The sequence below is a fragment of the Leuciscus leuciscus genome (genome assembly GCF_965113295.1).
Source record: "Leuciscus leuciscus genome assembly, chromosome: 5".
In the NCBI taxonomy this organism is placed as follows: Eukaryota; Metazoa; Chordata; class Actinopteri; order Cypriniformes; family Leuciscidae; genus Leuciscus; species Leuciscus leuciscus.
This window is the reverse complement of record NC_138729.1, coordinates 40,526,743-40,543,370: the sequence shown is the minus strand read 5'-3', so window position 1 is coordinate 40,543,370 and position 16,628 is coordinate 40,526,743. Positions and strand designations below refer to the sequence as shown.

Below are 16,628 nucleotides of genomic sequence, written 5' to 3'. Positions count from 1 at the left end.
ATGTGAGCGCGCACGCACAGTGAGAGTGAGATTGCTCGCGCTAAGAGGAAGAAGATGACCGCTCTACTGCTGACCGTTGTTTTATTATAATGTGTTTACTTCCACTTTGATTTGTAGCGTGTTTTAGAGTGTTTTCTTTTCCCTTTTAACATTCGCTCTTCGACATGTATGTGAAGAGTGTGCTTATAACTGAGAGAAAACATCTATAAAAGTCTCGTGGAACTACCAGTTCATTTGCACTGTCTTCAAACTCTCTGACAGACGTTAATGTTACACCATGTATCACAATGGACGCGCTCTCTCGTTTCATTCAAATAACTTGCCGTCTTGCGTCTCCAGTTTTAATTGTATTGAAAATTAAATCAGAGTTGATTTATTGTTTACAGAGTTTGATAATATTGTTGTGATCATCTTGTCTGAACGATTGTTTTCCATCCTCGATTAAGTTTGCCTCAGGACTTTTGTTAAAGCCAAAATATGACCACACCTCAGAATTGGTTCTCTTAAAAGGCTGAAAAATCTCCCGAGCGCTGTCACTGCCTTCCGCTATTCCTTCTTGAATAAAAAAACAACAACATTGCGCGCTGAGCCTGCGTCAGACTGTTGCTGGCTGGACAGGATCTAAAAATCGCGATAATCAAACACGGTTTTAATGATAATTAAATTTTAAACGATATTACTAACCGTCAGTAAATTTTATCGTGGTTTATAGTGAAACCGGTAATCGTCCCATCCCTAAGAAAGAGCTTTATTGCCAAGTATGCTTGCGCATACGAGGAATTTGTCTTGGTGACAGTAGCTTCCAGTACACATACAATACAAAGTGACAAGACAAGTGACAAGTAACAGGTATAGAAAAAAAAAAAAAAGATTATAAATTATAAATATATATAAAGTTATAAGGTGCTATAATGAAATGTCTGAGGGAAGTATTGCACATGTTTGTTCCACAGTAGGGGAACATTTAAGTGTTCATGAGGTAGATGGCCTGGGGAAAGAAACTTTTCCTGTGTCTGGTTGTTTTTGTGCTCGGTGCTCTGTAGCGTCGACCAGACGGTAACAGTTCAAACAGAAAGTGTGCTGGGTGTGACGGGTCCAGAGTGATTTTGCGAGCCCTTTTACTCACTCTGGATGAGTGCAGTACTTTGAGTGTGGGAAGGGTAGTGCCAGTGATTCGCTCAGCAGTCCGAACTATCCGCTGTAGTCTACGGAGGTCGGTTTTGGTAGCAGAGCCGAACCAGACGGTGATGGAAGTGCAGAGGATGGACTGGATGACAGCTGAGTAGAACTGTACGAGCAGCTCCTGTGGCAGGTTGAATTTCCTCAGCTGACGCAGAAAGTACAGTCTCTGTTGGGCTTTCTTCACAATAGAGTCTATGTGAGTGTCCCACTTCAGATCCTGAGAGATGGTGGTGCCCAGGAACCTGAATGACTCTACTGCAGTCACAGTGCTGTCCATGATGGTGAGTGAAGGGAGTGCAGGGGGGTTTCTCCTGAAGTCCACGATCATCTCCACTGTTTTGAGCGTGTTCAGCTCCAGGTTGTTATAACTGCACCAAAGAGCCAGCTGCTCCACCTCTTGTCTGTACGCAGACTCGTCACCGTTCCGGATGAGTCCGATAACAGTAGTGTCGTCCGCAAACTTCAGGAGCTTGACAGAGGTGTCTTTAGAGGTGCAGTCATTTGTGTACAGGGAGAAGAGCAGTGGTGAGAGAACACATCCCTGTGGAGCACCGGTGCTGATGGTGCGGCTGTCGGACGTGATTTTGCCCATTCTGACTAGCTGTTGTCTGTCTGTCAGAAAGCTGGTGATCCATTGACAGACGGAGCTAGGGACAGAGAGCTGGGTCAGTTTGGTCTGGAGCAGTGATGGGACGATGGTGTTGAAGGCAGAACTAAAGTCCACGAACAGAATCCTTGCATAGGTCCCTGGTTTGTCCAGATGTTGTAGGGTGTAATGCAGTCCCATATTGACCACATCATCCACAGACCGGTTTGCTCTGTAGGCAAACTGCAGGGGGTCCAGCAAGGGTCCAGTGATGTCCTTCAGATATGCTAACACCAGTCTTTCGAATGACTTCATGGCCACAGATGTTAAGGCAACAGGTCAGTAGTCATTGAGTCCTGTGATCTTTGGTTTCTTCGGGATTGGGATGATGGTGGAGCGTTTAAAGCAGAAAGGGACTTTGCATTGCTCCAGTGATCTGTTGAAGATCAGTGAGAAGATAGAGGCCAGCTGGTCAGCGCAGGTTTTCAGACAGGCTGGTGAAACACCGTCTGGGCCTGGTGCTTTCCTTCTCTTCTGTTTCCTGAAGATCTGACGCACATTATCCTCACTGATCTGAAGTGCAGGGGGGGGAGGGGAGGGGAATGGCTGGAGGTGTTGATGGCTGTGTAGAGAGATGGTCAGGGCGGGTATGGGGTGTCTGATCGGGGGTCTCAAATCTACAGTAAAAGACATTCAGCTCGTTCGCAAGATGCTTGTTGCTGTCGATGCTGGGGGATGGTGTCTTGTAGTTGGTAATGTCTTTCAGGCCTTTCCACACTGATGCAGGGTCGTTGGAGGAAAACTGGTTTTCCAGCTTTTTGGCATAGCTCTTCTTAGCCACTTCAATCTCCTTTGTCAATGTGTTCCTGGCCTGATTATACAAGATCCTATCCCCACTCCTGTAGGCATCTTCTTTGACCTGACGAAGCTGTCTGAGTTTTGGTGTGAACCATGGTTTATCATTGTTGAATGATAAGTAAGTCCTGGTTGGGATGCATAAATCCTCACAGAAACTGATGTATGATGTTACAGTCTCTGTGAGCTCGTCCAGATCGCTGGCAGCAGCTTCAAAAACACTCCAGTCAGTGCATTCAAAACAGGCTTGTAAGACCTGCTCTGTGTCGTTGGTCCATCTCTTTACAGTCCTTATTACTGACTTAGCAGTTTTAAGTTTTTGCCTGTAAGTTGGTAGAAGATGAACCAGGCAGTAATCGGAAAGTCCTAGAGCTGCTCTGGCGACGGAGCGATATGCATCCTTTGTTGTGGTGTAGCAATGGTCCAAAATATTATTGTCTCTGGTGGGGCATGTAATGTGCTGTTTGAATTTAGGCAGCTCATGTGTGAGTTTTGCCTGATTAAAGTCTCAGAGAATGATAAGAACAGAGTCCGGGTGTTGTTGTTCTGTTTCTGTGATCAGATCAGCCAGCTGTTGCAGCGCCGTACTCACGTGTGCTTGCGGTGGAATGTAAACACTGATGAGAACGAGCGAGGAAAACTCCCGCGGCGAGTAGAACGGCTTACAGTTAATGAAAAGCACTTCCACATCAGGACAGCACATCTTCCTTAACACAGTTACATCAGTACACCACCTTCTGTTGATGTAAAAGCATGTCCCACCACCGCGCGTTTTCCCCGTTGACTCCATATCGCGATCCGCTCTGAACAGCTGAAAGTCCGGTAGATGTAACGCGCTGTCCGGAATGGCTTCGTCCAGCCAGGTTTCCGTGAAACACAGAGCAGCAGAGTTGGTAAAGTCCTTGTTTTTGCGTGAGAGCAGAAGTAGTTCGTCCATTTTGTTAGGGAGAGAGCGGACATTCGCCAGATGGATGCTAGGCAGCGCCGTTCTGAATCCGCGCTGCCTGAGCTTAACGAGTGTGCCGGCTCGCTTCCCACGCCTGTGCGTCTTATACTGTTTCCACAGTGCAGCGGCGCAACCGACGACAATGTTCCGCAAAACGCCAGAAGAATCAAAAACTGGTTGATGATCAGTTGGTGTGCACTGCCGAATGTTCAGCAGTTCGTCCCTGGTATAACTGATAGCGTATGACAAACATAAAACAGGACAAACTAACAAAAACAGTGTAACAACTGGAGAGCTCAACACCGAGGCAGCCATCCGCGGCGCCATCTTGGATGTCATAAAATTGCAGATTTTATGTCTAATCATCTAAAAAAAATTAGGTAATATTAAATGATAAACACCCAAAAAGACATTAGTAGTATTGAATAAAAGTTACACAAAGTATTTCAAAGTATTCTTGTTTCTATATTATTTTTTTTATTTTTTTTTCATTTCTTTTTATTTGGGATCATAGAGCATATTACATTCAAGTAGAATACGTTTTAACCCACCTTTTTTTTTTTTTTACATTAACAAAGAACAAATAAAAAAAAATAATAAAAAAAAAATAATAAAAAAAAAGTAATCAACAGCAATGCAAAAAAAAAAAAATATATATATATATATATAAAAAAAAAAAAAAAATTAAAAAAAATAAAAATAAAAAAAAAATAATAAAAAAATAAATCATGTCTCACATACAAGTGTCATCACCACTAGATCCATTGAAGTGTTGAAGTTCCATTTTCAGATCCACACAATCACAGATACATTGTTAGCAATTATGTGGTCATGCAAGGTTAGTTATATGAAGAACCGGTCGCCAGATGTCCAGAAATCCGTCGTTGTTATCATGTAGAAAATATGTAAGTCTCTCCAGAGGGAGTATCCTCAAGACCTCTGTGTACCAGTCCTCAATTGTAGGACAGTCACTGGAAATCCAAAATTTCAAAATAGTCTTTCTTGCCACATGAAGAAGAATTTCCGTCAGTTTCGCGTTATGCTTGTCCCTTGCATTATCCACTTTAGCAGCAAGAACACAATGAAACGGTGAAAGTTCTAAATTATATCCCAATAGCGTGCTCACTTCATTTTTAACATCGGTCCAATATTTTTGGATTTTAACACACTTCCAAAACATATGTGCATATGTCCCCATTTCAATATTGCATTTACAGCAGTATGGTGAACTAAGACCCAGCTTGCCTCTTAACAAAGGTGTAAAGTGGAGTCTGTGTAATATTTTAAATTGTGTTTCTCGGTCAGAGTTACACCTCAAAATCTTGAGTGTGTTTTTTATCAGCAAAGACCATTTCTCTTCATTTATTTCTATCCCTAAATCAGTTTGCCATTGCCTTTTAAGATGATCTGTTGTATATGTAATATTTGATGAAAATATTTTATATACATGGGAAATAAATCTTTTTGGTTTATTATCTGTAAGAATGCGCTCCAAGAATGTCAGATTTGGAGGTTGTATTGATTTTGGGATATAATGTCTAATTTGTAGGTAACGGAAAAAATGAGACGAGTGTAAAGAGTACCTGTTCTTTAAAGCCTCAAATGACTCCAATGACTCTCCTTCATACAGTTTGACAAGCTGATCCAAACCTCCCTCATACCAAAGTTTAAACACCAAGTCTTGACATGATGGAATAAAGTCTGGATTTTGATATGTTGGGGCCAATAGCGAAAAGTGATCTTTCAGTTTAAAAAACAACAACATTTTGTGCCATGTTTTAATAGTGTTTGACACAATGAAGTTGTTCTGCAATTCTAATTTAGTCTTTTTATAGGATATGAAAGGGCAGTATTTTAATGATACAAGACCACAACAACTGGATTCTATATCAATCCATGTATTTGAAGCATCAGGATTCACCCATTCATATATATACCGCAATTGTACGGCCCAATAGTAGAGACGAATATTTGGAACAGCTAAACCTGCCTGATCTCTATTTCTCTGTAATTTACTCATTTTCATTCTTACTTTTTTCCCCTGCCAGATATATTGAGTAAATATTTTTTCCAGCCTTGAAAACCAAGAATTTGGAACCGAGTTTGGTAACATTTGTAAGGGATACATGAGTCTAGGGAGTATATTCATGTTGAGTATGCTTATACGTCCCAACCAGGATACAGGTAACGTTTTCCACCTATCTAAGTCCTCTCCTATACGCGCCAGCACTGGGTCTAAATTCAATTTAAACAATTTTTTTAGACAAGGGCTCACTTTTATACCAAGATAAGTTATTTCTTTGGGTGCCCACCGAAAAGGAAATCCCATGGGTGGATCTGAGCCTGTCAGGGCGCCTATTGGCATTGCTTCTGTTTTTAATAAGTTTACTTTAAAGCCAGATATGTGTCCAAATTGTTTTATATATTCAAGTAATTTGGGAATGCTGCCATCTATTTCAGTCAGATACAGCAACACATCATCTGCGTATAATGAAATCCTGTGCTCTGCATCCTCCATAGAAAACCCCTTTATCTCTGAGGAAATTCTAATAAGCTCTGCGAAGGGTTCAATGGCTAACGCGAACAAGAGAGGACTCAGAGGGCATCCCTGTCGCGTACCACGCTCCAGAGGAAAAATATTTGAGCAATGAGAGTTGGTAATCACAGCTGCTTTAGGGGATGAATACAACAGTTTTACCCAATCTTTAAATTTATTGCCCAGTTGGAATCTATCCATCGCATAAAATAAATACGTCCATTCGACTCTGTCAAATGCTTTTAATGAGTCCAAGGACACTATCAAGCCCTTGATGTTTTTATTGCTAGCACATTGTATGATGTTTAGGAGTCTGCGTATGTTATGAAACGAGTTCCTCCCTTTTATAAACCCTGATTGATCGCGTTTGATTAATAATCTTATCAAAGATTCTAGTCTTAGGCTTAACATTTTTGCCAGTATTTTGGCATCAACATTAATTAATGAGATTGGTCTATAGGACGCTGGGTCCTCTGGATCCTTATCCTTTTTTAAGATAAGACAGATATTTGCATGTGTCATTGTTTCTGGTAAATGTTGAGTTGTGGTAAAACTATAGTTAAATGTTCTTAATAAATAGGAAACAATCTTTTCTTTAAATGCTTTAAACCATTCTACAGGGAGCCCATCAGGGCCGGGGGCTTTTCCATTGTTCATCAAGGACAGTGCTTTCAAAATTTCCTTTTCGTCTATGGGCCTGCCTAGGATCTCCTGTTGTTCTTCTGTTAATGTGGGTAATTTAATCTGTGAAAAGTACTTTTCAAGATCTTCCTTGGTACTAATATTTTCAGACTTATATAGAGACTCATAAAAGGAGACAAAAACAGAACTAATACGGTTTCTATCAAAATGTCTTATCCCTTTAGAATCTCTAATTGACCCTATGGTATTGTTAGTTTCCCTGTGGCTAAGCAAACGAGCCAAATACTTACTGGGTTTGTTGCCATATTCATATAACCGTTGTTTTTGATAAAACAATGACCTGGAGGCTTTTTCATTAAGAACTGAATTGAGAGCTGCTCTTACTGATTGCACCTTAATAAAATTAGCTCTTGTAGCATTAGATTTGTGGACTGTCTCTGCTGCCTTTAAATCCTTTTCCAGTTGGGTCTGTTTCCTCATTAGCTCTTTTTTCTTGTGTGACATATATGAAATCGTGAATCCCCGAATATATGCCTTGGCAGCTTCCCACAAAAACTCAGGATTTGTGTCCTCATTGTCATTTTGATCAAAATACAAATCAAGCTCCTCCTCCATCTTTTTCTTAAATTCCTTATCATTTAGAATATAGGATGGAAACCGCCATTTTGTTGCTTTGGTTGTTGTATCGCATATGTTAAAATCTAAATAGACCGGAGCATGGTCACTTAAATAGATAGATCCTATATTACACGTGTTTACTTGTCCTAATGACTCTGGTGGTAAAAAAAAAATAGTCGATTCGGGAATAAGAGTTATGCGGATTAGAATAAAATGTGAAGTCTTTCACTGAGGGGTGCAGGGTTCGCCAAACATCCATCATATTAATTTCTTCCAACATTTTGACAAGAGGAGCCCCAGAATTATGCTGAATGTTGCTGGATGTTGGTGATCTATCCAATAACTTGTCCAATGCACAATTAAAATCCCCCCCCAACAGTGTAAGACCGCATTTAAACTCTGCAAGTTCAGATCCAATTCTAGTCCAGAATGACGATAGCGGTGGAGTGGGTGCATAAATATTCATCATGGTTAGTGGGGTACCATGAATGGTACCGTGTAGCAAAATATATCTACCTTCAGAATCTTTTTTGCAAGTGCCCAGTACGAATGGAATAGATTTGTGTATAAGGATAGCTACCCCTCTACTGTTGGACGAAAATGATGAGTAGTGAGCTTGACCCACCCAATCCCTTTTTAGCTTGGCGTGCTCTTTATCCACCAGATGCGTTTCCTGTAAGAATGCAATGTGTACTCTTTCTTTTTTTAAAGTGCTTAATATTTTCTTGCGTTTTATAGGGTGGTGGATGCCCTTTACATTAAACGTACAAAATTTAACAGCATTCATAGCCAACATATAATTATTTTGTCATATATTCGGACCAGTGTGTGGCATATGTGAAATGACACTTCCCTTGGTGGTGGTGATGCAATATAAAAACGAGAAAAAAAAAAAAAAAAAAAAAACGAACTTGAAAACCCTGAACTATTAACACAAAAAAGAAAACATCTCTGCTGTAACCAAGCCTCCCTGATAAGGCGCATGTGACACATTGGCTCTACAACACTTTCCAACTAAGGATGTCTTTAAACCAAACTAGGATGAGACAGGGCTTCCCCAAACAGTCCTGCTTTCTTTGTTTTTTTTTTTGTTTGTTTTTTTGTTTTGTTTTTTATAAGTTGTTGAATGCAATAATAACTACTGACTAATATCACAACTTTGAATGCGCTTTGTAAACCTTTATAACAATGGCGTAGAGCTGCATTTGTCAAACCAAAAACAGAGTTATTAACCATATGCATTTGCCCATAATATGGAAGAACAAAACTTTACCTTAACTTCATTGAAAAATGTACATTACATACTGTCCATTAAGTAACTCTGCTCACGCCGTCTGCATACCTCTGCGCCTCTGCTGGAGTTTTGAAAAGATGGACCTCGTCCTCGCCATTGACTCGTAGCACCGCTGGGTAAATCATCCTGTAAGGAATCCCAAGTGCGCGGAAAGCCTTCTTCACCTCCGTAAAGTCACGGCGCTTCTTCTCCAGCGCTGGTGAGAAATCTTCAAAGAAGTGTATACGGCTCCCGGCGACAACTATTTCTCCCATGTTCCGAGCACTCTGCATGATCAGCTGTTTGTCCGCGAAGTTATGGAGGCGTAGATAAACCACTCTCGGTCTAGTGGAACCGGTGCGAGGCTGAGCTGGGGTGCGGTGGCATCTGTCCACTTTGATCCTATCGTTCTTCACCTTCATGTTCAGGACTTCAGGTAGCCATGTCTCAAAGAAATCTTTAGGGTTGGTCCCTTCAGTTTTCTCTTTTAAATTAATAATTTTGACATTATTACGGCGCGATCGGTTCTCCTGATCCTCCAGCCGACTCATGGCGTCTTCCAGGCGGGTCTCAACGTTCTCCAATCTTGCTAATAACTCGGCGTTGTTATCTTCCGTGTCGGAGATTCTTTGTTCAGCATTGTCCATTCTTTTCTCCAAATTTGTTATTTGTTCGCATGCCGTGTTGACAGATTGGACAATCTTGTCAAGTTTCGTATCCATACTGGCGCTGAGCTTATCGTACAGACTATCACTTATCTTAGCAACTAAACTTTCCAGCTTGTCGTCGCTGTCGTCAGCCATCTTTTCCCTACCCGAGGCCTCGGTCCCCACAGCCGGCTGAGATTTTTTTGATTTCTGGCGCAAAACTCGAGATTTTTCCGGCTTCTCCTTCGCCCAGATGTCCGGCAGAGACATTACCCTCTTTGGTTTATATGTTTAGTCGCAGTTAGCTGTCTTTATATTTCACAAAATGTCATCAACTTGGGCAGCCCTGTTCAGGCGCTCCTACCTGCTTCGCATCACGTGACCTCCCCGTTTCTATATTATTTTTGAAGTAGTGTAAAAAAATAAAATGTGTGAACACACACAAACTTGGTGAGACTTTAAATAAATAAAAAATGTATGCCTGTATGCCTTTAATCTGGAAATTGTATAAACATTAAATGGAAACATGAATAGACATCAGACTAAAACAATGACTATGTAAAAAAAATTACTCAAACACTCTTTGAAGAACTGAATGTTCAAAAAGAAAAGAAAAACATAAGCACGTTTCCCAAGGCTGGTATTTGTGTAAAAAATCATTTTATTTTGTAGTTTGTCTAGCTCTAAACTCACCGACCAGTCCTGTGAAACTCTGGCCTCAGTGCTACAGTCAACTGACTCCTGCTTGAGAGAGTTGAACCTCAGTAATAACAACCTGCAGGATTCAGGGCTGGAGTTGCTCTCTGCTGGACTAAATAGCTGTAAACTGGAAAAACTAAGGTTTGTGAAGCAGTGTCTGAATGTGTACCTTCTAATCCTTACAGTATTAGACATGTATTAAAGCTTGATTTTGATCTTTGACCAGATTTTTTTATATTTGGAATGGATTGTGTTGTTGTTAATATCAACAGGATGTTACATATTATTACCTCATATGAAACATAATAGAATGTAATTAATTTGCTCTGTTTATTTTAGATTGGACAGCTGTAGCCTCACTGGTCAGTCCTGTGAAGTGATTTCTGCAACTCTACAATCAGTAAACTGTCTTCTGAAGGAGCTGGACCTGAGTAACAATGACCTGCAGGATTTAGGAGTGGAGATTTTCTTAGCTGGGCTGAAAAGTTCACACTGTAAACTGGAGATACTGAGGTTTGTGTTTCAGATCAGTTTCATTGATATACTAGTACTATGACTGTCTATTAATATATTTTGAAATGTATGTTTATGCACAAGAGTATGCTCGCTTTGTACTTTCATGCTCAAAAATCAAAATAGTTTGATTAGCTGTCTGTGTTATATTTAAGAAAATTGCTGCAATATTGCTGCACAGCTTTCCTGTAGCTCAGTGGTAAGAGCATTGCGTTAACAACGCAAGGTTGTGGGTTCGATCCCAGGGGATTGCACATACCTATGTATAAATGTATAGGATAACGCAATGTAAGTCGCTTTGGATAAAAGCGTCTGCCAAATGCATAAATGTAAATGTAAATATTGGGGTATACACATGAGTCAGTTCACCTGCTATGCATTTTAATATTTTTTTCACCTGCAATGCATTTTAGTGTTTTATTATTATCATTATTATTATTATTATTATTATTATTATTATTATTGTTTTGAACAGAATGTCCATTTGTAATCTCACTGATCGGTCCTGTGCAAATGTGGCCTCAGTTTTACAATCAGCGAACTGCCCCCTGAGAGAGCTGAACCTGAGCAAAAATTACATGCAGGACTCAGGAGTGGAGATGATCTCGGATGGACTGAAGAGTTCACACTGTAAACTGGAGATACTGAGGTGTTTCACAAGCTCACATTTCACTATCAATGGAAGTTTACACTATGATTTTAATCACACTATATAACATATATTTTGGAAGTGAATCCAGACACTGCACTATATGACAACAGAAGGTACCAGAAGACCATATTTTGTACCATTTCCTTTCAAATACTAGTTCTGACCAAACTCTCTCTCTCTCTCTCTCTATGAGAGAGAGAGAGAGAGAGAGAGAGAGAGAGAGATCTTATGTCTTCAACATCTTTAAATGTCTGCCTTTGTAGACTGTCTGGCTGCTTTATCACAGAGAAAGGCTGTTCTGTCCTGGCATCAGCTCTGACTTCAAACCCCTCACACCTGAGAGAGCTGGACCTCAGCTGCAATTATCCAGGAGAATTAGGTGGTCAGGTTCTCTTGGCTAGAGTGAATGATCCGACCTGCAAATTGGAGATACTCAAGTATGTTGTACAATAAGACTTTTTTTGTCATGCGTATTTAATTATATGCGTGTATTTAGTTATATGTGTATACTAAGTTTTTGGCCCGATGGTGAAAAATGTTGATGTGTTTGGCCTTGGCGGAATAGATCTGCTACTACTACTGCTGCTGTTGCTGTTGGTTATTGCTGCTGCCAATACATACACAACTAGGGTGACCACCATCAAACAAACCAAATGTGGGACGATTACAAGTTTGTGTGGGACAAATATAATGTTATTATATAATGTTTATCTACAGTGCCCTCCACAATTATTGAACCCCCTGGTAAATATGATCAAAATTGGCTGTAAAAAATAAATCTGCATCGATTATCCTTGTGATTTTTCATTCAAAAAATGTGCAAAATTCTAACCTTTCATTGAAGTAAAAGAATTGAAAGTGGGGGGAAATCACATTATGAAATAAATGTTTTTCTCCAAAACATGTTGGCCACAATTATTGAAACCCCTAGAATTTTTTACGAGTAAAATATCTCTGAAGTATATTCCCATTAATATTTACCTTTTTTAGTACACCAGGGGGACTAGGAACATGAAACTGTCCAGCTATGACTTCGTGTTTCACAGGAGTTTAAATATGAGGAAACACAAAGGCCAAATCCCCTTAATCATCCATCACAATGAGTAAAACCAAAGAATATAGTTCTGATGCGTAGCAAAAGATTGTTGAGCATCACAAACTAGAAAGTGGCTGTAAGACAATAGCTAAAGAATTGAAAATCCCCATTTTGACCATCAGGGCAATAATTAAGAAGTTATAACCAACTAAAGATGTTATGAATCTGCCAGGAAAAGGACGTGTGTCTATACTGTCTTAATGCACGGCGAGTATGAAAGTTTGAGTGGCCAAAGACTCTCCAAGGATCACAGATGGAGAATTGCAGAGATTAGTTGAGTCTTAGGGTCAGAAAGCCTAAAAAAAAAATTATCAAACAACCCCTACATCCCCACATGTTGTTTGGGAGGGTTTTAAAAAAAACCTCCTCGCTCATCCAAAAACAAATTCCAGCAAATTTAATTGTCAGACACGACTGGATCTTCAAACAACACAGGGTTCTGTGGTCAGATGAGACTAAAACAGAGCTTTTTGGCAGCAAACACACTAGATGGGTTTGGTGAACACAAGGATAAAAAGTACCCCATGTGTACAATTTAATATACCAGTGGATCTTTAATGTTGTGGGCATATTTTTCTGCTGGAGGTCCTGGACTTCTTGTTCAGATACATGGCATTGTGGATTCTATCAAATATCAACAGATAAAAAATCTAAACCTGACGCCTTCTGCTAGAAATCGTATAATGGGCCGTGGTGGGATCTTCCATCAGGACAACGATCCAAAACAAACATCAAAATCAAAACAAAAATTTGTTGTGGAGCACAAAATGAAGCTTCTGCCATGACCGTCTCAGTTCCCTGACCTGATGAGTGGGCTGAACTGAAGAGGAGAAGCACCAACATGGATCTGGGAATCTGAAGGATCTGGAGAGATTCTGTGTGGAGGAATGGTCTCTGATCTCTTGTCAGTTATTCTCCAAACTCATCAGGCATTATAGGAGAAGACTCAGAGCTGTTATCTTGGCAAAAGGAGATTGCAAAAAGTATTTAATAAAAGGGTTTCAATAATTGTGGCCAACATGTTTTGGAGAAAAACATTTATTTCATAATGTGATTTCCCCCCACTTTCAATTCTTTTACTTCAATGAAAGGTTAGAATTTTGCACATTTTTTGAATGAAAAATCACAAGGATAATCGATGCAGATTTATTTTTTACAGCCAATTTTGATCATATTTACCAGGGGGTTCAATAATTGTGGAGGGCACTGTAACTTAATAAAAACATTTGTATTTGCCTTTCATCTGATAAAAATACTTTGTTCTTTAGTCCCTTCCAGAAAACACCACTACATCACAATGTCTTTATTTTACATGTCATTTCAATTCAACATCACTGAGCCCAAAGGCAACAGGCATCATGCAGATAACTATTTTTGAAACAGTTCTGACCAAGTCCAACTAAAATCCAACAAAATAAATAACGAACAAATAAAATATAAAACAACATGAAATTAGATAATTGACAGTCATATATATTAAGAATAGATTCAACCAAAAACTTTCATATTTTTTTTAAGAAAGGATGTGAATTAAAACAACCACAGCAGGCAGCAAACAGCTGTTGTATTTGTACTTCTGACGAAGCGCTGTTAAATATATTTAAAAAGAACTGAAACTGAAAAACTATGCCGCGAAAATAATAAATAAAATACCTTCTTAAAAAGGCAAAAGAACGCACGCACGTTTTCTTAATATGATTACTGATGAAAATGTGGTACATTTTCTCAATATGCGACATGCGGAGCAAGGGGGGAAAATGCTGTGTGGTACAACGCAAATCGGGACGGCTGGTCACCCTATACACCCGCTGCTGTGAGCAAGTAAGACATGCTGCTGCTGTACAATACAGCGTACATGAATTAGTAGATCTATACAGATAGAGCTGGGGAAGGTAGAGGTTTTCTGAAAGTGTGCTGCAAATGCTGACCAAGTATTTTGAATGTTGAGCAGTGAGCTCATTGGCTACTGATTCAACAGGAACCAATCAGCTGTGCCCTATAGAGAATTATGTGATTGCAAGCAGATTGAAATAAGGACCTATTAGCCTGTGCCGTCTAGAGTTTCATAACAGAACTTTGTATATATACATATATCTTCTGCTGACATAAAACATATGTACATCTGTAGTTAAGTAAATTTACTTCTTCCTGCAACAGATACATTTAAAACTTTAGGAAAAACACTAACAGATTTTAGATAAAAACTTTACTTTGTTTGTGTTATAAATTGGCAGAAATTAACTTCTTTTTTTTCCGCAGTCTGAACCATGAGGGCAAGTTTAGGATTACAGCTGGATTACGAAGATGTAGGTGTTTACACACACACACACACACACACACACACACACACACACACACACACACACACACACACACACGTGAGACTTTTTTCTACATTTATTGTGTTGTCTATGATCTTTCTATGATCTCTATTCCTGTCTGAGTACAGATGCCTGTGAGCTCACACTGGACCCAAACACTACATACACACATCTGTGTCTGTCTGAGGGGAGCAGAACTGTGACACATGTAGAAGAGGCACAGTCATATCCAGATCACCCTGAGAGATTCAAGTGCTATCCTCAGGTTCTGTGCAGAGAGAGTCTGTCTGGACGCTGTTACTGGGAGGTTGAGTGGAATGGGAAGAATGGAGTCTATGTTTCAGCGTCATATAAAGGTATCAGGAGGAAAGGAGAGAGTAATGACTGTGAGTTTGGATCCAATGAGAAGTCCTGGAGGCTCATCTGCTCTGATAACAGTTTCTCAGCCTGGCACAATAATGAGAGGACTAAAATGCATCTACCGTCATCCTCATCTCGTTCTAAAAGGGTAGGGGTGTATTTGGACTGGCCAGCTGGCACTCTCTCCTTCTACAGCATCTCTGACACAAACAGAGTCATACACTTACACACATTCCACTCCACATTCACAGAGCCTCTCTACGCAGGGTTTGGCCTTTATTCTGGCTCCTCAGTGTCTCTGTGTCAGATTGAGACGTCTCTTGTTGGACAGAACGCAAACAACTGGGAATGACAGAAATACAGTTTTAATATAACAAACACTTAAAACAGAACTGTTATGTTTGTTCTACAAACACTTAAAAACAATTTTTATTTTTTAGAAATATAACTGATAATAAAATATATAAATATTTTTTAAAGAAATCCTCTAAAGGAACATTTTGTATACATTTTGGTACTTTTACAGAGATTTGTCTTTATATTAAATGTTTATATTTATGTCCAAATAAAAGAAAAAGTCACAGATTTTCATTTAAAATCACAGATGCAAAACAACCCAATTTCCAGGGATAATCATCACAAAAGTTGATCAGAAGTGATCACGTCATAATACATTTATTCAAGATCTCGATTTAACAGTTGTTTTCTCTCTTTTTTCTGCTGGAAACAAAAAGGTAACAAAATCCATAATATATCTACTGTTAAATCATGTATAAGTGAGTTTTTATTTATTTATTTATTGCCAGGGACTCGCTCATGTTGTCACTGTGATTTTAAGACATGCATTTGTACTAATTTCAGATGTACATGAGCAATGAAACTTGTAGTGTTTGATTGTGGAGCTGGAGCTGGTTATTTGAGATCAGATGTTTGTATTTTCACCATGCAGAGTTTTCAAAACCATTTTATATGTGTTATTGTGGGGGGAATTGATAATTATAATGGTCCTTCACACATGAACAGTAGGAATATCACAAATCAAAATAGTGCACACTAATATCTGATAATGTTTTTTAAATTAACTTTTGACATTTTGTAATATTGCTTAGACAGATAGATACGTTTCATGAAAAATTTAGAGGAGATTTTTTTTAGGCTCTGATTATAATACTTTGTTTAAAATGTCTTTGCTTCATACATTGCTAGTGGAAGATGCTTATTTTGTTTTCAAGATTAGGTTTTTAGTAACTTTACATCTATAGCTGTGAACCCATGTAAATTGATCACAAATTATGCATTCATGTCATTCAGTCATTCTGCTGTTTCTGCTCACTGAACACTTCATCACTTCACACTTTCAGGAGTGAGAAATGGCCAAACCTTCTATAATTTTGTTACATCAATCATGACTTGAACTAGCTAGCTCTAAACATAAATGTTCTCATTTACCGTTAACATTTTTTTAGGGAAAAATATGAGCTGCTCAGCAAATAAGGCTGACAAACACAACACTATATTTGATAAACATATCCCAAAACTATGGTCATGAGCTGTGGGTCATGACCGAAAGGACAAGATCCCTAGTTTTACCTGCTTCATAGAGTGTTCTCACCCAGATCTCACAATGAAGAGAGCGAGAGAAAGATATTCAAAGTGTTTAGTGTTTTTGTGAACAAGGGGATTTTTCTTAACCAAAAATTAT

General features: G+C 39.2%; 1 protein-coding gene across 6 annotated transcripts in view; it reads left to right on the top strand.

Moving 5' to 3' along the window:
• Positions 1–15,617, top strand: part of LOC309499126 (NLR family CARD domain-containing protein 3) — a 38,954-nt gene extending 23,337 nt beyond the window's left edge. For 3 of the 6 annotated variants that reach the window (XM_082170167.1, XM_082170169.1, XM_082170170.1), the window contains 7 exons: positions 9,958–10,125; positions 10,324–10,497; positions 10,973–11,146; positions 11,413–11,586; positions 13,989–14,066; positions 14,505–14,551; positions 14,695–15,617. In XM_082170167.1, coding sequence (XP_082026293.1) covers positions 9,958–10,125; positions 10,324–10,497; positions 10,973–11,146; positions 11,413–11,586; positions 13,989–14,066; positions 14,505–14,551; positions 14,695–15,278 — 1,399 coding nt within the window. In that variant the 3' untranslated portion in view covers positions 15,279–15,617. Of the gene's footprint in view, positions 1–9,957; positions 10,126–10,323; positions 10,498–10,972; positions 11,263–11,372; positions 11,587–13,988; positions 14,067–14,504; positions 14,552–14,694 lie in introns of those variants that run through there. The other 3 variants (XM_082170168.1, XM_082170172.1, XM_082170171.1) reach the window with 3 other exon arrangements.
• The last annotated feature ends 1,011 nt before the right edge of the window (positions 15,618–16,628 follow it).